The 21453-nt window shown below is 43.1% G+C and overlaps 1 protein-coding gene across 9 annotated transcripts in view; it reads right to left on the bottom strand.

Moving 5' to 3' along the window:
* ADCYAP1R1 (ADCYAP receptor type I) overlaps positions 1-21453 on the bottom strand; it is a 180541-nt gene that overhangs the window by 136979 nt on the left and 22109 nt on the right. For all 9 annotated transcript variants that reach the window (XM_048837440.2, XM_048837444.2, XM_048837443.2 and 6 more), the window contains exon 2: positions 6777-6941. In XM_048837440.2, coding sequence (XP_048693397.1) covers positions 6777-6827 — 51 coding nt within the window. In that variant the 5' untranslated portion in view covers positions 6828-6941. The remainder of the gene's footprint in view (positions 1-6776; positions 6942-21453) is intronic.

Below are 21453 nucleotides of genomic sequence, written 5' to 3'. Positions count from 1 at the left end.
CCAGTTTTGGGTCCCACACTACAAGAAGGATGTGGAAAAATTGGAAAGAGTCCAATGGAGGGCAACAAAAATGATTAGGGGACGGAAACACATGACTTATGAGGAGAGGCTGAGGGAACTGGGATTGTTTAGTCTGCAGAAGAGAAGAATGAGGGGGGATTTGATAGCTGCTTTCAACTACCTGAAAGGGGGTTCCAAAAAGCATGGATCTAGACTGTTCTCAGTGGTCGCTGATGACAGAACAAGGAGTAATGGTCTCAAGTTGCAGTGGGGGAGGTTTAGGTTGTATGTTAGAAAAAAACTTTTTCACTAGGAGGGTGGTGAAACACTGGAATGCGTTACCTAGGGAGGTGGTGGAATCTCCTTCCTTCGAAGTTTTTAAGGTCAGGCTTGATAAAGCCCTGGCTGGGATGATTTAGTTGGGGATTGGTCCTGCTTTGAGCAGGGGGTTGGACTAGATGACCTCCTGAGGTCCCTTCCAACCCTGATATTCTATGATTCAATGATTTAATAATACTTAGTTCCCTGAGGTTTTCCGTTGTGCAATGCATATGCTTCTGGCACAACCCTGGTTCCTATTTGTGCAGGGGACCTTGGAGATATATAAGTCTATTTATATGAGATGGTTGGGTCCTAGGCACAGCTGTGTTAGGGGTTCCTGTGGCAGACAATATCCCACCCCACTTGGAGTCCTTGACCTTTCTAATGGGGATACAAGATCTTGAGACCAAAAACACCTGAATGGAGGAAAGGCAGAGGAACTGGTTCAAGGCTAGTTGGTAACAGCCCAAGCAAGGAAACAAAGGTGGTCAGAGGAGAGGAGAAGAGGACAAGCACCTTTATTTGTGCCCATCACAGTTGGGAAGAAGAGGAAATTGCGTGTCCTCAAAGATGCATCAGCAGGGAGAAAGAGGAACTAGGCAAATAAAGCAACCAAGATTGCCTCTAGAAAGAATGGTCTAATCTTCAATCACAAGAGGCCCGAGTTTAGATGATCCTATTTGAATTTATCCCAGTGTAATAAAAGGACAGAGCAGAGGTGTAAGTGGATTATGGAGAGCAGCGGGAAAGTCAGGGGACAACATGTCCTTAAAAAGATCTAGAAATCTATCTCCTCTCAGTCAACAGAATTGGAGAAAACATGTCTGGGTCCTTTCCTCACCTCAGTAAATGGAGGCTTGATGCTGCCAGATACAGCTACAGACCTCTGATCTCGTACAGTTTCCCTGTCTCCCCCATCTTATATTTACCTTGCGGTCTTGCACAGCTCACTATTAGTATACAAGGAACATCAATTACACCTTCCTTTGTCAGGGACTCCAAGGCACAGCTCAGTAATCCAAGTAATTAACCATCAGATAGAATATTTTACCATCTGGACTTTCCAGCCATGTGGCATTCAGAGTGCATCCACAGAAAACTCCAAGCATTAGCTCAAGAAATACATCTGATTGAATTATTACAGACAGTTAAAACACCTGCATTGCAGTCGCATTTAAAATTCAGTTCAAATCCAAATCCAACTTTGTGACTCATGAATATCTTTGTTTCTTGAGTGCTTTTTGTACCAGACAAAGGAGCTGTGTTTTAAGACCCCATTTTCTCAATAATTTTATGATGACTTTGTTAACATTTCCAGTAAAAACACCCCTATTGCATTTACAGATGTGTGCTCAAATAAACCCAGCCAAATGACAGGGAAAGTGACAGCAGAGTGAAAAGGATTGAAGGGTGCAGAGAACAGTTGGACAAATGAAGAGAAGGCACATGCAGGCAAGACAGAGAAAAGAATGAGAGAGAGGTTGAATATAAACCTGATAAAATGACGGCATCCATGATACCTCATCAGCTCCGACTCTGTTGAGGACACTGAGGTAAAAACCATATCCATTTATGTTAAAAGCACTTTAACCCCATTAGTAATAATGTCTCTATTGTTTGCATTACAGTAGTGCCTAGGAATGTAGCAATCACCAGACTGGATCAGACCTGAGATCCACCTAGCTCAACGTCCTGTCTCTGACAGCCACTAGTCGCAGATGCTTCAGAGAACAGTGCAAGAACCCCAAAGGCAAATATGGGATAATCTTCCCCCACAGTAGGTCTCCTCCTGGTCTCTAAGGGTAGTATGTCAGCAGGGTAGCCGGGGTGTGACTGCAGCTTGTGTTAGCTTTAGCTTTAATCTAGCTCGCTCAGGTACCAGAGCAGTGGAACTGTGGCAGCCCAGGCTTCAGCCCAGGCTGTACAAGCTCACCTGCTTTAAATCTAGCTAGCTTGGGTAGTGGGAGCCATAAAGCCAGCTCAGGTATGTCTACTCAAACTTCAGTCGTACTCCATGACTCATTAGAAATTGGCTTAAGCCCAGAAACATGAGATTTAATAACACCTTTTTCAGTATCCATCCTAACTCAGGGATCAGGGCCCCATTGTGCTAAGTACTGTACACACACGCACATGACATTACAGATGTATTCCATAGCCATGGATCAGCTGCAGAATTCATGCCACAGATGACGCTTCTCAAAGCAATATTGACTTCCACCTCCAAAAGAAGGGAGCATTGCTGCAATCAGGGAAGTTGCCAGGAACAAGGGCAGTCTAGGAAAGCAGGGATATGCTCAGCTCTTCCAAAATTCATGGCACGGCTGTCCAGGAGTTCCCAGATGTTCATGCTGCATGTGGTGAGAAGACCACGTCCTCTGCCCTTTCTTTGCCTCTTCTAACCCCTCCCACAAGCAGAGGGTAAAGTGGTAGGGCCCTTTTCTGTATAGGCTTGTTTACCTCCCTGAACACTGTAGTATTTGAGCACCTTCCAGTAGCGCAGCACATTAATGCATAACATCTGTCACATGCGGCTTGTTCTCGTTCTCTCTCCCACCCAGGTGACAATTGGGCATGCAGCAGAAGGTTTGGGTAGGGTTTGGGGGTTAATGTATACACTGCTCTGTGTTTATGTTACAGAAGGGAGGTCACCTTGCACTTGAAGTGGAAGGCAGTGAGGTCTGTGGTGGCCCTTAGTTCCTGGAGGAGTTTGTTCCGCAATCTTGGACTGGCCTCTGAAAAAGCTCTGTCTCCTGCACAGATGAGGTTTACTCTTATGGACTTCCATGGGATGAAATAAGCAGAAAGTTTTGGGATATTTTTTTCCCTTTCATCCTCTCCTCAGTGGAAGGGGACCACATGGCCTTGTTTATATTTGGGATTAGCCTTGATTCTACAGTCAGGGAGCAGACATCAATAACTCACAGAGGTTATGGGCCTATTACAGGAGGGGTTTGAGGTTCTGTAGTCTGCGATGTGCAGGAAGTTAGACTTTAAGGCCAGAAGGGACCATCATGATCATTCAGTCTACAAGCTGAACAGGTGCAATCTCCAAGTGTAGACAAGAAAAGGCATGACTTGCACTGATTGAGTTCACCCTGACTTGAAACAAGGAAAGCTCAACCAGTGCAAGTCATATATTTCCTATAATTTGGGGTTTGCAATGGTGTGTCTACATTGGTTTCTCACCAGTGACGGCTTTATTCTAAGTACAGAAAAGGCCCATGAATCCAGTCCATCCAACTGCCTTAGGGAATTTACATCATGCCAAGAGATGCCAACACTCCTGTGAGGCAGGGCTATTATTCCAATTTTACAGATGGGGCATTGAGGCACAGAGAGACTAAGTGACTTGCCCACTAGTTAGAGTGCTAGTCTGGGATTCAGGAGACCTGGGTTTGATTCCCTGCTTTGCTGCAGACTTCCTGTGTGACCTTGGGCAAGTCACTTAATCTCTATGTGCCTCAGTTCCACATCTGTAAATTGGGAATAACAGCCTTGCCTCATAAGGGGGTTGTGAGGATAAAGACATTGAAGCTTGTGAGGTGCTCAGATACTACGTTGATAGGAGTCATGGAAGTACCATAAAGATTTATCAAACATCAGCTGTGTGTGTAGAAAGGCAAAACAAGTCAGCAGGGTGTGGGAAAGAAAGCGTTTTACAGGGCTTCTTAGTCTGCAGCATGTAAGAAGGAAATTAGCTTGCTCTAAAACTTTGCAGTGATATTTGCAACTGACTTAATAAAGGAATCTGGTAAAATTCAACAAGATAATGTGATTGGCTTCCTGACATCTATACTGTACAGAACAGGGAGATCCAGAAGTGAAGGGGATCTATGTCACTTTTGATTCAGAGAGTCAAAGCAGAGAGCTAACCCACTAGTACAGATATTGCAAAGCAAGGTATGGCCACAACAAGGCATACAGTGTAAATAACATCAGTGCAATATGCACAGCCTCCAGCTTGAGAGAGAAAACTCGAGGGAAGAAAAATGAAAGAATAATTAACACACAAAGAAATTATAATAAAACCTCTGCCTTGGGCATAAGTCTTTCCTATTTTGGGGTGTGTGTGTGTGGGGGGAATCAGCGATGTTACTCTCTGGAACCCTGCAGGAGACATAGCAAAATCTTGCACTGTCTACAGGTACAGAGCCACTGTAGAAAATGATATGAAGAAAAGACGAGTATTCTATCCTATTAACCCTGCTTTGCCTTCTGGTCGTTCATTATGACCAAACGAGTGCTGCTCCATTACAGAAGCCATAGTCAATCATTAATTATCCACAACAGCGATCATAGCAACTTACTGAAATGCAGGAGATAGTAAACAGTGGCTTGTTGCCTTTTGACACTTACCAGGAAGTCCATTCACCTGGAAGCTCAAGAGATCTGTTATATAGTTACAATAACAACAAAATTCACCTTTAGAAATAAAGGACAAGATTTTTGTTTTAAAGCGACTAGCGATTTTGGGTGTTTCAATCTCTGGGCGCCCAATCTGAGACACTTGAAATGGGCCTCAATTTCTGAGCAGTAACCCTCTGGAAATCAGGCCACTTTAAATGCGTCCTTTGCTGGACATTCAATATTTCAAGTCAGTTTTTGAAAATCTTGGCAGAAGATTCCCACTTCGGGGGCCCTCGGGTGGCTCCTTCCCAAAACCTTTTATGGAATTCCTCTTGACACGCCTCTGTATCAAGGTCTGTGGAGAATTTCTCTATCACTGGAGGTTTTACATCAAAATGGAATGATTTAAAGAAGATATGGTCTAATTCAACCACAAGTCATTTGGCTGGATGCAGGAATCACTGGGTGAAATTCTATGGCAGCAGTTTCCAAACTGTGGGGTTGAGACACTGAATGGGGTCGCACCATCAGCAGATGGGTTTGCACCAATCCGTAGTGTGCTAAGGACACTATTTTGCTCTGCAAAGCGTGAGCTCGCACGCACGGTGCAGGAAAGGTCACATCACATGGGGGACCCCATATTGCTCTACAAAATGGCATCCTCTGCACAATGTGACCTCACATGTACAGTGCGTTCAAGGTCACGCTGTGTGGAGGACTCCATATTGCTCTACAAAATGGCATCTCCCAAGCTGCCTGGGGTCCCAGACAGAAATAGTTCATTAAAATAGGGTCATGCTGACAAAGAGTTTGGGAACTGCTGTTATATGACCTATGTTGTGAAGGAGGTTGGATTAGATGATCAAAATGATCCCGTCTTGCCTTGAAAAATCTGAGTCTACAAACCTCACTGAGCTTGTCATTCCCAGTTCCTCATTTTATCTAGCATCAGCCTCCTCTCAGTTCCCTCTTCCAGCCTCACTAGCACAAGTGCAAGAGCCTCTTTGTTTGCCACCTTGTCCTGCCACCTTGAACTCCTCCTGTCTCTCTTCAATTCATCAGCTGCCTGTTTGAAGAGACAGGGGTTAGAGCACTGTGCCTACGTACAGCTTTTGGATTCTGTCTGATTTTACAAAAAAGAAAAGGAGGACTTGTGGCACCTTAGAGACTAACCAATTTATCTGAGCATAAGCTTTCGTGAGCTACAGCTCACTTCATTGAATGCATCCGATGAAGTCAGCTGTAGCTCACGAAAGCTTATGCTCAAATAAATTGGTTAGTCTCTAAAGTGCCACAAGTCCTCCTGTTCTTTTTGCGAATACAGACTAACACGGCTGCTACTCTGAAACCTGTCTGATTTTAGGGACTCTATCTCTCTGTCAGACTGGCAACTCCATTTTGATTGTAAGGCTGGTCTATGCTGTTTTTTTACCTCTGCCTGGGACCAACATCTCGAGTGGTGGCACAGGGCTAACAACAGAGGGTCGTTAAATATTGATGATTGCCCTTTTTGAAGGGAGCACCCCAGGACAAAAAGAGATAACTGCCACATAAGTCAAACCACCAAATCAAATTCAAGTGGGGAAGTATGTAAGCAATGGATCACCTGGTGAGGGCTTTAATAATCAGATAAGGCTGAGTGGGAGTTACCTGACAAAGCGATGGTCTTTCACTGAATATTTTAGAGAGAGAGAAGGGACCAGAGAAACTCCATGATTTGGAGAGAAAGCCATGTGCAAGAGGAGAGAAGGGATCCAGGGCACCCCAGAGGACGCTCCAGAGGACTCTGAGCTAAACCCAGAGAGCGCTCAGGAATGCTCAGGAACCTGAAACTGGGAAATGTGTAGATAAGCCCTTACACGTAGACTATATGACCCTGCCTTCTTCACATGTACAAAAAAAGCAGTGAGCATCATTCTACCCCATCTGCCCTAGAAGCGGAAAGTGGTTTAATAGAAGCTAAGGGGGAATCCGGAGAGCCCTCAACCATTGTCAGCAACAGGCCCTTCTCCTAGTATGGGCTGACAACCCCATGCATTTAAAACACATGCACCCACAGACCACCATTACAGAGACAGACACACATTGTTTGTGGGATTCCATACCAGAGGAAGCAGCACCAGAGTGAAGAAGCAGATCTTCAAGGAGATGGCCATCTTCTCCTAATAGATATTTAGCCAATCTATAGCAACTGAGAGCTGTTCTTGTGGCTCAAGCACACACCATCTGCCGATCCCAGTGTCACGGTCTTCAAGACTCAGCTCAGGTCTCTGCAACGAAACAGTATGAGAATTATAATAATGAGAAATAAGAAGGAGAGTTGCAGGAAAGAGGAACAGGGGTTACAATACCTAGATTGTGAGCTGTGTAGGTGAAGGGCCAACATCTTGTTACTTATGTGTACAGCTCCTGATCCTTGATTGGGGGGTGGGGGAAATGGACATTATTGTGCTATCAATAATTTGGAACAAAGGCACTACTGAAACAATGTAAATGATAAAAGCTAAACACATCCAAAGAAAAGTAAAGTAAAGGGACTGAATGTAACAACTGGTACAAGGTCAGGGATTGAAGGGGCATGAACACTGAACTACCCAAGGATTGGACTGAGTCCCTTGATGGGTGTGCAGGGGAACTTTCACTTCTTGGGCTGAATCAAGGGGCTAGACCCTTAGCTGGTGATGGTTTCACTGGAGCTATGTCAATTGAGAACAGCTGGGAATCTAGCCCTAGTTCTCTGGAGATATACAGAAGACACAATTTCCCTGGGCCCTCAGTTTGGCATACTGGTCAGCAACATGACCAAAAAAAAGAGGAAGAAAAGGGAAAACCTAACAGAGGGATCAAAGGTAACACAGAAACGCTATACGTGAGGGGAGAAAAAAGTAAAGAGAATTCAAAAATGAATACCAGAATCGTACATGTTGTGGGGGAAAAACAATAGTTATTCTTACAAAAGAAAAAAGATGCAGAAAAAGTGAGGGCTAAGTCTAGTAAAAGGATAAATAAAAGGAAGACGGGGAGGGAAATGGGTTGCAAGCAACAAGATAAATAAATAAAGATAAATAAGAAATAACTCTCCAATCGAGGGCTGTTCAATATTCCTTCCAATTTCAACCTTGACTGCAGCTTGCTGGCACGATATTAGCATTTGGGAAGCCGAGAGCCTTTCATTTAAAAAAAAAACAAAAAACACCCTCTCCTTTTACATTAGTCATCTCAGTCCAGGCCTCAACTAAATAGAGGAGAAAATGATTCACAAAAACCTCTCCATACTCACCCTCCTCCCTTTCTTCCCTCGCTCGCCGCTCAGGTACTGAATTTAATTACTTCTCCACTGTCTTCCTGATGTTTTATCAAATAATGAGAGAGAGAGAGATAAGATCTCAGCCGAGGAGGACAGAAAAAGTCCATCCTGACATTTAGCGGTGAGGAGGTGGGAAATAAGAGTCACACCATTAAAAAGAGCCTGTGTACATGGGAGCCAGGCGGAGGCAACAGCTCAGACTGGCTTTCAGATTGTTAGCTGGTAACTGGCTCTCCTATTGGCAGCCTTGGCAAAGAAGCCCAGAGAGGGGTATGGAGACTGATCTCTACCTTCTTACTGCAAGACATGAGGGATATTGGGAGGAAAGTGTGGGAGAAGATTGAAGAGCTACTGCTGACTTACTGTCCTGCATGGCATTTAGTTACCATGGTAATGCATGCATTAGAAATATGCTAGTTACAGGATGGATGCTCTGTGTTAAAATAATGGCCCTCAGGACTCTATTATTGTAATTATTTTAAAGAGATGACGGACCAACACTGATAGAGGCTGGAATCCTCTATGTAGCTCCACAACATGTTTCTCACAGAGAGTGGAAAATTTCCCTACAGCCCTATGTTAGGAGTGTTTGTTCTCTGTTCCCCTGCGTTCCTTGGCCCCTCTGTAGAGAAGGCCAACAAAGTGGCTAGGTTTTTGTGCAAGTGAGAAATGGAAACCTGCCTACTACAAACTGGATCGAGACTTCCAAATCTAGTCACCTAGGCATTAGACAAGGACAACTTTCAAGTTTCTCATGACCCAGGGCCCCGATTCCGCAACTGAATCCACATGGTTGGATGCTCGCACGTGTTAAATTCAATAAGAATTCATGGGATAGCCAGCGTCCATCCACGCAAAATTCCCCCTGGCTGATGTAGAGTTAAGAGCAATCTAGAGTCATGGGCTGCTTATGCCCCCATGCAACTCTAAACCATCCATTCACCCTGCTCTCCAGAGTTCCAAACCCATCAGCTTTACGCAGCACTTAAGAAAACAGAACAGCCCCCGGTGAACCTAAGACACCCCCATTACCTGGCTTTAAAAACAAAAAAAAACCCAAAAAAACCCAACATGATTTCTCAGAATTCCTTCAACCAGATTTTGAAACCAATCCTCTTGCCATGTCTCCAACCCCACCCCCACCCCACACGCCTAGCGCAGGGCTGAAATTTTTCGGGCAAAACTGTTTTTCCACTGAAAATGCAAACCCCGTGTTGACAGAAATACTCTGCAAATTGGTATAAAATTCAGCCAGTTGTTTTGATGCAAAAAATCCATAATTTTTTCCCCAGAACAATTGACATATTTCGTTTTGACTTTTTCAAGAATGACTTTTTTTTTTACTTTGTTTTAATTCACAACGATTTTTTCCCCCAAAATTTTCTTCAGCTTTAATTATTTAGTTTTAAAGGTTAACGCTCTAAAGCAAAACGAAATGTTTTGTTTCGGGTTAAACGAAATATTTTGTTCAGCGACCTGAAACAATGGGGGGTCTTTGATTTTTTTGTTACAGCCAGTGAGCCAAAAAAAAAAATCTGTTATTTGCACATCTCTACACATGCCCATTTTCCAGCTTTATTTAATTGTCCGTTTTCCCCCCCGCCTTTGACTTTTATTGATTGATTTTTTAACACGCGGTAGGAGTCTACAACAAGGCAAGCAGAAAATCTGCACAGCAGTCACTCTTTGTAAAGGCCTCCGGTCTGAAACACCGATTAATGGCTAGAACTGATCTCTGCTCACTTTTCTTCCAAAGGGAACCCATGGTAGAAAGGAAAACAACATAGAAGCACATGCTTAAATTAATCTCCAGAAGACACTCAACTCAAACTTTTCCATAATGCATGCTCCATTTATAAGAGAAATGGATGTTTTCATTTCCCATCTTGGAAATATTTACTGAGCATCTCTATTTAAAAAATGAGAAACCAATATGATTCAAGGAGGGACATCTGGAAAACAATCATGGAGAAAAATGTAGGGATGACAGTGATACCATAACTATAATGACCAGGATCAGCATTTAGACTGGCACTCAGATATTACGGTGATGGGCAACCTCATCGATACATAGAAATCCATTTATCTACCTTAAGGTTTTCAAATGACACCCCTCAAGATAGTACCTAATGCACCGTTCATGTAAAATCCAGAGAAATAGTGAAGACCATAGTGGATATTATGGAGTGTCTGGAACTTCTCCCTTTACAGGGTCAGAACTCTGCTTAGGGTAGGGTGTGGGGGTTTTGTTTTATTTAAATGATTTTATGAGCAGTAGAAGGGGTGTCAGTGTTGTGTCATTTATAGGGTGCAAAAAGAACAGGAGTACTTGTGGCACCTTAGAGACTAACAAATTTATTTGAGCATAAGCTTTCATGAGCTACAGCTCACTTCATCGGATGCATTCAGTGGAAAATACAGTGGGGAGATTTATATACACAGAGAACATGAAACAATGGGTGTTACCATACACACTGTAACCAGAGTGATCACTTAAGATGAGCTAATACCAGCAGGAGAGCGGGGGAGGGGGGGGGAGAAAACCTTTTGTAGTGATAATCAAGGTGGGCCATTTCCAGCAGTTGACAAGAACATCTGAAGAACAGTGGCGGGGGGGGGGGGGGGGGGGGAGGGGGAGGGGAGATAAACATGGGGAAATAGTTTTACCCATCCACTCCCAGTCTCTATTCAAGCCTAAGTTAATTGTATCCAGTTTGCAAATTAATTCCAATTCAGAAGTCTCTCCTTGGAGTCTGTTTTTGAAGTTTTTTTGTTGAAGAACTGTCACTTTTAGGTCTCTAATCGAGTGACCAGAGAGATTGAAGTGTTCTCCAACTGGTTTTTGAATGTTATAATTCTTGACGTCTGATTTGTGTCCATTTATTCTTTTACATAGAGACTGTCCAGTTTGACCAATGTACATGGCAGAGGGGCATTGCTGGCACATGATGACATATATCACATTGGTGGATGTGCAGGTCAACGAGCCTCTGATAGCGTGGCTGATGTTATTAGGCCCTGTGATGGTGTCCCCTGAATAGATATGTGGACACAGTTGGCAACGGGCTTTGTTGCAAGGATAGGTTCCTGGGTTAGTGGTTCTGTTGTGTGGTATGCCCTTCCAACCGTGTGATTCTGTGATTGGTATGATTGTGATTGGTATGTGGTTGCTGGTGAGTATTTGCTTCAGGTTGGGGGGCTGTCTGTAGGCAAGGACTGGCCTGTCTCCCAAGATTTGTGAGAGTGATGAGTCATCCTTCAGGATAGATTGTAGATCCTTGATGATGCGTTGGAGAGGTTTTAGTTGGGGGCTGAAGGTGATGGCTAGTGGCGTTCTGTTATTTTCTTTCTTGGGACTGTCCTGGAGTAGGTGACTTCTGGGAACTCTTCTGGCTCTATCAATCTGATTCTTCACTTCAGCAGGTGGGTACTGTAGTTGTAAGAATGCTTGATAGAGCTCTTGTAGGTGTTTGTCTCTGTCTGAGGGGTTGGAGCAAATGCGGTTGTATCGTAGAGCTTGGCTGTAAACAATGGATCGTGTGGTGTGACCTGGGTGAAAGCTGGAGGCATGCAGGTAGGAATAGCGGTCAGTAGGTTTCCGGTATAGGGTGGTGTTTATGTGACCATGGCTTATTAGCACCATAGTGTCCAGGAAGTGGATCTCTTGTGTGGACTGGTCCAGGCTGAGGTTGGTGGTGGGATGGAAGTTGTTGAAATCATGGTGGAATTCCTCAAGGGCTTCTTTTCCATGGGTCCAGATGATGAAGATGTCATCAATGTAGCGCAAGTAGCGTAGGGGCTTTAGGGGCCAAGAGCTGAGGAAGCGTTGTTCTAAATCAGCCATAAAAATGTTGGCATACTTCGGGGCCATGCGGGTACCCATACAAGTGCCGCTGATTTGAAGGTATACATTGTCCCCAAATGTGAAATAGTTATGGGTGAGGACAAAGTCACAAAGTTCAGCCACCAGTTTTGCTGTAACATTATCGGGGATACTGTTCAGTGGAAAATACAGTGGGGAGATTTATATACATAGAGAACATGAAACAATGGGTGTTACCATACACACTGTAAGGAGAAAGAAAAGGGGTACTTGTGGCACGTTAGAGACTAACAAATTTATATAGTCTCTAACGTGCCACAAGTACTCCTTTTCTTTTTGCGAATACAGACTAACACAGCTGCTACTCTGAAACCTGCCATTTACAGGGTATACAGGCCTTTGGATTGATACCAAAGCAATATTTGCCTTTCTTGGCAGGATCGGGACAAACAAGATCACAGAGAGAGAGAGAGAGAGCGCGCGCGAGAGAGAAAGGAGGATGGTCTTGTGGTTAAGACACTAAACAGTCTCAGGACATGTTGGTTCAAGTCTCAGTTTTGCTGTAAATTTCCTGTGTCATTTAATCGCTCTCTGCTTCAGTTCCCCATCTTTCTCCCACCACCTGTCTGTCCTGCCTCCTCTTGTAAACTCTTCAAGGCAGGGAATATTTCTTACTCTGTTCATGTATGGTGTCAAGGCTGAATCCCCACTCTGTCACTCCGAGTGCAGAAGGTGGGGGACCACAAGGATTCTAAAAATTAATACTTGCCACTCCAGGCTTATATTAAACTCCCAAGGTTACAGCTTTTCTCTGACCTTGCCTTGGTAAATGCTGCCGCCACCCAAATGCAAAATAAAAAAAACACTTGGACCCCGGAAAAGCACTTGGGAATTCCTCCCTGTGGGGTACCCTCCACCCTTTCACCCCCCCTCCAGGGAAGAGCTGAGAAAGAAAACAAAGGAAATTAGCTGTTGCCACCAGCTCATCAAATAGCATATGCACAAACCTCTTAGGACACCAAAAATCAAATCCTGTTCTTAAAAAAGGTAAATTTTATTAAAAACAAAAAGAAAGAAAATACATCTGGAACTTAGGCTTTTGCTAGATTTTAAAAGAACAATTCCAAAAATCAAGCACCCAAAATAGCTTTCTTGGGGGTTCAGTATAAAGGTTACAAGCAAACAAAAGCATCTGGGGTTACAACAGAGGACTCCACAAGCCAATAAGAAATAAAAGAAATAACCCTAATCGCATCTTTTTAGACATTCCCTAATTTTACTTACATATCTGTAAGTAGGTTTGAGGTATGAATTGATCATCTATAATTATACCTGGTTTAAAGCTGCTTAAGCATTACTGCTCTGTGTCCCTGCAGCCCAGAGAACAACATACAAAGGGCAAGTTTCTTTCCCAATTTTAAAAAGTTCTACCTTCCCATTGGCTCTTTTGGTCAGATGCCCGCTCCTTTTCTTTTAACTGTGGGCTTGTTAACCCTTTGCTGGTAAAGCAAGCAAAGAACAGACACCATGAGGGACTTTACAGCTAACTGGTTGGCTGGGTGTTCATAAAGGGGAGCTATCCCCACCTTCATTTATCACATATGGTACCTGGCCCAACTGGGCCCTAATCTCAGTTGGAGGGTCTAGTTTCAGCTGTAATACAAACAGATACTAAATAAAAGAATAGAGCTACAAATAGTATTAATAATACTGTAATGTTCAAGGAAGCCGTAAGTCCTGGTGAAACAAATACCATAAGAATGTCTGGGCACCTCAATCTCATTGATGAAGCAGAAGAAATTCATGGAAGAGCAACAACAACAACGGAAGGTGGAGTGACTAATTCACAAGGAACAACTAAAAAAAAGCTTACTTTGGCCAAATGATGACTAGAGGGGCTCATACGTGGTGACAGTTTACAAGTATCACCAGGTGTAAGAACTAAGCAGTGAGAGGAATTGTTTAGCTGGGGTGAAGCTGATAAAAGAAAAACAAGGTTGCACACCAGGAAAAAAAAATCCAAGTGAGGTCTATTGAGACTGGAATAGTTTTCTCCAAGTTAACCTGTGAAAGCACCATTGCTTAAACCAGTGAAAAATACACTGGACAAAGCAATGGAGGGAATTCTAATCTACTTCCTGGAACAATCCTACTCTGACAGGACCATGAGTTAATGGGATTTTTCCCTATGTCCATGTACAGCAGACACAAATGGTTTTCTAGCTCTCATCCAAGTAACAAATGCAAACCCACCTACATGGCTCTCAGTTTATCTATGGCTGAGATGTGAACCAGTGGTTCCTCATTATTTAAGTATTTTAATCTGCTTTGTTATGGCTTATACTATAAAAGGTAGCCGGGACTGCGTGTAGCAGAGGTGGGGTTCCTAATTCATAGCACATGAAAATGTCGCTTGCAGCTTCGGGAATTCCCTTCAGACTCCCTCTCACACCTTCAATGCTACACTCGGTGCTTTCGTCAGGCAAGGGCTGCAGGAACTCACCTATGGTGAGAACATCTTTAAAAGAGCAACCAAGTATGTGCAGCTTGGCTAAGCAACAACTAGAGAAGTCTACGGAAAACACCTATAAGCATAGGAAAAGGAAGAGAATTGGTTAGAGGTGGCTATAATGCGATACAAGAGTATTGAGGAATATAAGACTGGAAGGGGCCTCCTAGTACTATCTCAGGCAACCTTGTCATATAATCCCATTAATAAATGTATGAAGCTCCATCTTAAAACCATTTAGGTTGTTAACCTCCTCTCCTGCTACTGGACAGCTGTTCTAGAACCTTATTCTACTGATGGGTGGCATATGGAGCATTGGGGTATTTAGACTGAACATCAAGTAGGCCTTCTTGACAGCAAGATCAGCTGTACTGTACAAGAGTTGCCCAGTGGGAAAGTGGTAGATGCCTAATTGCTTAGTAAACTAGACTGGACACTAGAAAATATAAAATAGGGGACAATCTTGTAAGGGCAGCAGGGAAGGACAACATAATAGTTTTTTTCCATCTCATCTTTATCAGCAGTTACTTGGTGGGGTTTGGAAGTTTGGGGCCAGATCCTCAGCTGGTTAGGATATAGATATTCAGGCCTCTCTGTAAAGGCCTATACTCTAAGAATTTAGGTGTATTCTTATCACTTAGCTAGTTATAGAGGTATAAAAGAAAGAATCAAAATCACTGTCTGCCGGTGTAAGCTCCTTCTCTTACTGTGACAGTCTGAGGCCCTGTTCTTAGGCTGAGATCTCCGGCTAAGCAACAGAGGCAGCCATAAGCTGGGAAACGTATGGTCACATCCTCACATTCCAAACTAGTCACACTGAAATAAGGTGCTATTGGGCTGTTAGGAATACAATCCTGTCCTGATAATGCCTATCGCCTCCAGAGAAAGGGAAGTGCCTAGAAGATGTAAAAGGAAACTTAGTTTGATAGCATCCTGTCTGGCAAAAACTCACTTATCAATAGCTGGGATGTGAAATCCTCACTTCTGTATTGTTTTGTCATTATAGTTCCCACTTTGCCATTGTTTGTCTGTATAATCTCTGTCTGGTTCTGTGATTGTTTCTGTCTGCTGTATAATTAATTTTGCTGGGCGTAAACTAATTAAGGTGGTGGGATATAATTGGTTAAATAATCATGTTACAATATGTTAGGACTAGTTAGTTAAATTTCAGGAAAATGATTGGTTAAGGTATAGCTAAGCAGAACTCAAGTTTTACTATATAGTCTGAAGTCAATCAGGAAATGGGTTGGGTGTGTGGGGGGGGAAATGGGAACAGGGAATGGGGTTGGGGAAATTGGAATCATGTTTGGCTAAGGGCAGGAATGGGAACAGGGACACAGGTGTAAGGCTCTGTGGTGTCAGAGCTGGGAAGGGGGGCACTAAGGAAGGAAACTGGAATCATGCTTGCTGGAAGTTCACCCCAATAAACATTGAATTGTTTGCACCTTTGGACTTTGGGTATTGTTGCTCTTTATTCATGCGAGAAGGACCAGGGAAGTAAGTGGATGAAGGAATATGCCCTCTAACATAAATCAGCCTACCTCTACTGAAGTAAATGGAGCTAGACTGATTTACTTTAGCGTTAGCCCTGAGCCTTTTTGTTTATTCACCTTTGTTTATTCCATCCCAAAATGGCAAAGCCCATGAATGAATTTTTCTGACTGCAATGTCTTTTGTTAGCTACAGAAGCACAGGGATGGAAGGGTTACGGCACAGGAGTTCTAGTCAAACAGCCATGGTTTCAGCAGGGTTTCCTACTGGAAAGAGTAGACAGTGCTATTAGTGTCAAAAGTCATTTATGACTGTTTTGGGAGCCTCAGAAAGGAATGGGATGGATTAGACAGTAAGGCACGGCAATTGTCAGAGCACATCTGGCTACTGAGATAGGCCCAGCCAACATGGCCACCAGTGGAACCAACATGTGGGTTCACTTCTTAGATTCTGCTGGACCATGTCACCAAAACATGTGTCAAAGCATCCATAGTTGACGAATGCAGCCATATTAGAAGAAGAGACTACATCTGCTGCTTTTAGAATTCAGGACCATGGCTACTTTCCGCTCCAAGTACAAGCAACTGAGGCGAGAAGCTCATACAATTTTGAAAGTCGTTTTGCCTGAAAATAATTGAAACCAGTCTGCACATATCACCATCTGTTGGGTTTTCTGGCCTAGGCATTTCCATGTTAAAAAGGAGTGTTCTGTGGTGTTCCTAATTTGTGTGATTGTGACCTGGTAGCACCTTGGTGTTATAATTCTTTGAACATTTATGATTCAAATATATTGCATGAAATAAACATTTATGATTTTTAGTACAAGCCTGGTTTAAAAAACAAACAAACCATAATCTAGTGCGCAACTGCACATGCCAAAATGCATGCACAATTGCAAGCCTAATTTGTGCTTGTAATTACCATGATATCCAAAGGCAGATAAAAGGTGGGGTTTTCAAAAGCACCTAAGTGAAATAGGAGCACAAATCCAATTGACTTTCAATAGGACTTGCACTCCTGTACGTGCTTTAGGATATCTGTTGAGAGGCATTTTGTGCAGACAAATTGCAGTTTGTGTACTATATCTTTTCATGAGATATGGTGACCAAAACTGAATGTTGCATTACATTTTGTGCAATGGCATTATAATATGTTTTTACTCAACTGTCTGCAATTATGCTTACTGTAGGTCTTTTTCCTGAGTGATTACAGTTATTTAGGAACCCATCAAGTGCAGGCATAGTCCAAATTGTTCCTTCAAATGCACATTACCTAGTGTTCCTCTACAATAGCTGTTGTGTTTCCTAGTCCACTAGATTTATAAAATTATTCTGATATTCCAAGAAATCTAGACATAACTATTCTAAATGAGCCAGATCTTGAATTGACGTTGATCAGCCCAGCATTACTGACTTAAATGGAGCTACACGAATTTTCATCAGCTCAAAATCTGGCTCAATTTCTGATCATCGACCCACTCTTTCAGATCTTCAGTAGTATAAACAATAGCAGACCTAGCCTGGCTCCTCAAAACCTCTCACTTTTAACCACCTGTCATGCTTAGTATTCACCATTTATTCCCAACACTTTGTTTCATAAAGCATTTCTAACCCATAGCAAAACTCCATCTCATCTAATGACAAGATTCCTTAGAAGACTCTTAGGAAGGACCTTATCCAAAGCTTTTATAAAGTCCAGATCCACTATATCTCATAGACCTGTAAGGCCTGTAGGGACCATTGTGATCATCTAGCCCAACATTTCCAAAATATCAAAAGTTTCTCCCTCTTCAGAAAAATAAAACCAATCCCACCCTTTCATCCCCCCCCCCCCCCCCCCATCTCTTGTTCAGTCTATCTAAGATGAGTGGAGACCATAGATCTTTATAATATTATACTTCCTCTCCTTTCTTACATGTTTGGATGAGCAGTAAAAGATCTACAATGCTGACATTTAAAATATCATCACTGACATCTGAGTTAGCACCCACTATACTCAATGGAGCACTTCACACCTCTCAGAGTCAGTGCTTCAGGCACTCTGCAAACTCAGACACAGATGTATTGGTTATATGCAGGTCAGGTTTTCATGTGTTTCTTCACAACCATAACATCTAGAGAGAGACTTACGAAAGCTAAGACACAGGAGAATAATTAATAGGCCTATCCCTGTACCCTGCCCACAGGGGGCACACTCCACAACTTGGGAAACACTCGTCTAATCTGATTTCCTGCATAATATAGGCCAAAGAATCCACTCAGTAATTCCTGCTGTAGAGGAAATTTTTCCACTGCACCACCTGTCAGTTCTCTTTTATGCCATTATTTTGTCAACTCCCCTCAAAAAACTTCAGTCAGTTGGAATGGCACGACTTTCTTAACTAATGCACATGAATAGTCAATTGCAAGGAAATATTTATAAACTGTATTTAAGGAAAATTAGTAGGCCAAGTAAAAATAGAATGAGACTTTTCCTTTTGTCCTCGCAGATGGGTTAATTACCCTTTTGCAGTATTTGTGATGTATGTTGTCCTTTTCTAACTAATATGCCTGATGAGATCACAAAGGTAAGAATACACTCAGTTGCTGTACTGTGTTAGGAGCATGTAAAAAAGGAAAGTATAAAGAACTCTTTTCCAACCAGTGGGGTGTACAACTGGTACATCCAAGTTTTGCAACTGCTGTTTGACTGAATTTCTTTTCCTTGTCGGGTTTTCTCCTTAGTTCTGCAGTGTGCCTATTTTGTATTTCTGTAAGAAGGAGCAGCTATCCCAGACTCTAGAAGCCCTTCTTCCCTGCCGTCAGACAGTGGAGATGTTGGAAAATACATCAAATTTTTCATGAAAATTTTTGAAATTCAAAATGTTGACAAAAATATTCAAAATGTTCCAACCATCCATAGCCCACAGCCAACAGAACGAAGCCCCCTACAAGACACACAATCTTCCACAGATCTAAACCCTACCATGCCCCACCCTCTTTAGCACCCCATGCAAATAAATGTATACTCTAAAGGTCAACAGACCAGTTATTTCTGACCAGGGCATAGCTTGCTCCAGAGCTGAGATCCTCTCACAGCCCTTTCGTTTTAAATCACACACTGACCTATGCAAGGGGTGGTGTAGACCCAGGTGAATCTAAAGGCGACTTTGGTAAACTGGCCTGAAGAGGGTTTCGCATTCACTGCTACACCCCCTCAGGAGGGTGCAGTGTGTACTCCACTACATGGCTGGCCACACCTGCTGGCCAGTGAAGAGATTAGTGGGGCCACAGATCTGTCTCCTTCCACCCCCTTTCAGTTGCCCTAGGTGTGCTAGCAGGGACTGCAATTATGCCTGGCTGAACCTGGAGAAGCATAATGAGTGGGGAAGGATCCTTGAGTTAACACCTTAGGCTCCTTTTGGCCCATGTTCATGAACTCTAAGCTGGACTCCAGTGCTACCCATTCCTTTTCCAGCTATGCATGTTTGCTCTATAAGAGAAATTGCGGCTCCAACCCTCTGAGTATGTGAGAGTCTGAAGGAGCCTAAGATGCGTAGTCTAGAGCATGTTTAACTGAGCAATATGCAAGCAAGAGTCATTGTACAGATGCTGAGCCCCAAGTTCATCATGAATGAGGTGAGGGAGGTAGAGGCAGACAGTGACATGAGGACAAGAAATACAGTGGTGGGCTGGTTCATTGATACAGCTACCCCAAAAGGCCAGGAGCCATAGCCTTATGGGAGTGACCTATGTCAATACTGTGATGTAGTTATTACTGCTTTACCCTCAAATCTCTTGCCCCTTCCTCTGAAGCAGCTGGTACTGGCTGCTGGTCTGGCCCAGGACAGGATGAACCCTAAATTCATGAACCACCCATATATGGAAATAATGCTTAGAAGAAAGGAACACAATGTGTAACACAATACATAGCATCCCCTCTGCTACCAGGCCTCCCTTTGCCCTAGGGTATTTCCCCAGCACCTCAAAGCCTTGCCATTGTAAACTCCTCTAGACCAGGACCATTCTCTAAGTTACCAGGCTAGTGATTTTGCGAGCCTCAGTTTTCAGGAGCCCAACCTGAGACAGCTTCAAGGGGCCTGAATTTTCAAAAAGTGCCCAACACCTGCCCTCTGAAAAGCAGGTCCCTGCAGAGTTTTGACTCGGACACCCAAAAATCACCAGTCCCTTTTGACAATTGAGGCCTGTCTCTTTAACGGCTATGCAAAGCATCAAGTACACCTGAACCTGTGTCATGCACATCGCGACATACATGTGTTAACTAACTAAAGAATTAATGATAAATTACCTGTGGGCAGTTGTTTTTTATGAGCAGGTGTTCTGCTCGCACAGCTTATAGAACCAGAAATGCACAGTTCCTATGGCGCAAAGAAAACATAAGCTACAATGAGCCACCATAATGAAAGAGCCAATATTACTATACAGAGAAATCAAATGCAAAACGCCACTCTTCATGACCCTGAAGGAACCTTACATAATGATCACAGAGTTGCATAAGGCCCCTTTAAGAAAGAAAAATGTACTTCTCCCATAGCAACATTTTATGGAGTGTTCACAAACCACTGTTGGACAGAGGAGTCTACTGCTGGCAGCTACGCAGTAAGGTCCCCGATAGTGCTGTTCCTCTATGAAGCCTATGGGCTGTGAGTGGTTGAGGACCCCTTAAGAATGCAATAAGACCTGGATTACCCTTCTGTATGCACAAATGGTGCCTGAGGGTCAGGATACTGAACTGTAAGCAAGCTATACGCACAGGGAATCTGGGAAGTGGTCCATTTACAAGGCAAATCTGTGTTTCTTTTTGTGGTACCATCAAAAGAGGCTCATTCACATGTCAACATACCTGGAATGTCGAGCATAACTCTGATCTCTAAAACTTAGGAAGAATACAAAAAAAAAAAAAAATGCTAGAGGAAAAGAATGAGTACAGGAAGGAAAGGCAGAGTAAAGGAAGAGTACAGGAAATTAGAACTATAGATTAGGAGGAAAAAAATAACAATGAGGCACTGAGTAAACTGGATTTACATATGGTAGAAAAATACCCAGAGCATTTTATCAACGTGTCACTATGCCATGAACCAAAGGAGCAAGTTGAGGTGCTGAGAAGTTAAGGCCCTGATTTTTCAGAAGTACTTTCAACAATAGACTAACAACTTGATCACCTATCAACAACGCCAACAGAGCCCAAAGGGGGACAGAATGTCTGAAGAATATGCCCTAAGGGACTCATCCAGCATTGAGTAACAGACTGGAAATGAAACCCATGGCTCCCAACACCAGACCATGCTGCCTCCTAGACACAAATGGCCATGCCTTTCCCAAGACTCCCCCTCTTTCCATAAAATCAAGGTAACAAATGAACAAAGGAAGGGAGTTATCTGTTGTCTGAGAAAGTGGAAAACCAGTGGACAATTGCTTAAAGCTGAAGGTGGGGGGAAACACATGAGAATGATATGAAAGTAAAACAGTCTCATGTAACCTTGTCAGCCAACAAGAGAGATGGTCAGAACTGCAGCAAAATTGCAGAGGGATGCAGACTGGAAGAGGCAAGTGATCTTTGCTAGCGGTCTGTGTTGGGTTCCTTACTATTTTCCCATGCAAGCTGCACTGCCTTTGTGAAACTAATTGCCTGTTCTTTAAATAAGCTATTACC

The sequence above is a fragment of the Caretta caretta genome, chromosome 2 (assembly GCF_965140235.1).
Source record: "Caretta caretta isolate rCarCar2 chromosome 2, rCarCar1.hap1, whole genome shotgun sequence".
NCBI lineage: Eukaryota > Metazoa > Chordata > Testudines > Cheloniidae > Caretta > Caretta caretta.
The sequence above is the reverse complement of the archived record's forward strand: the minus strand, read 5'-3'. Positions and strand labels throughout refer to the sequence as shown.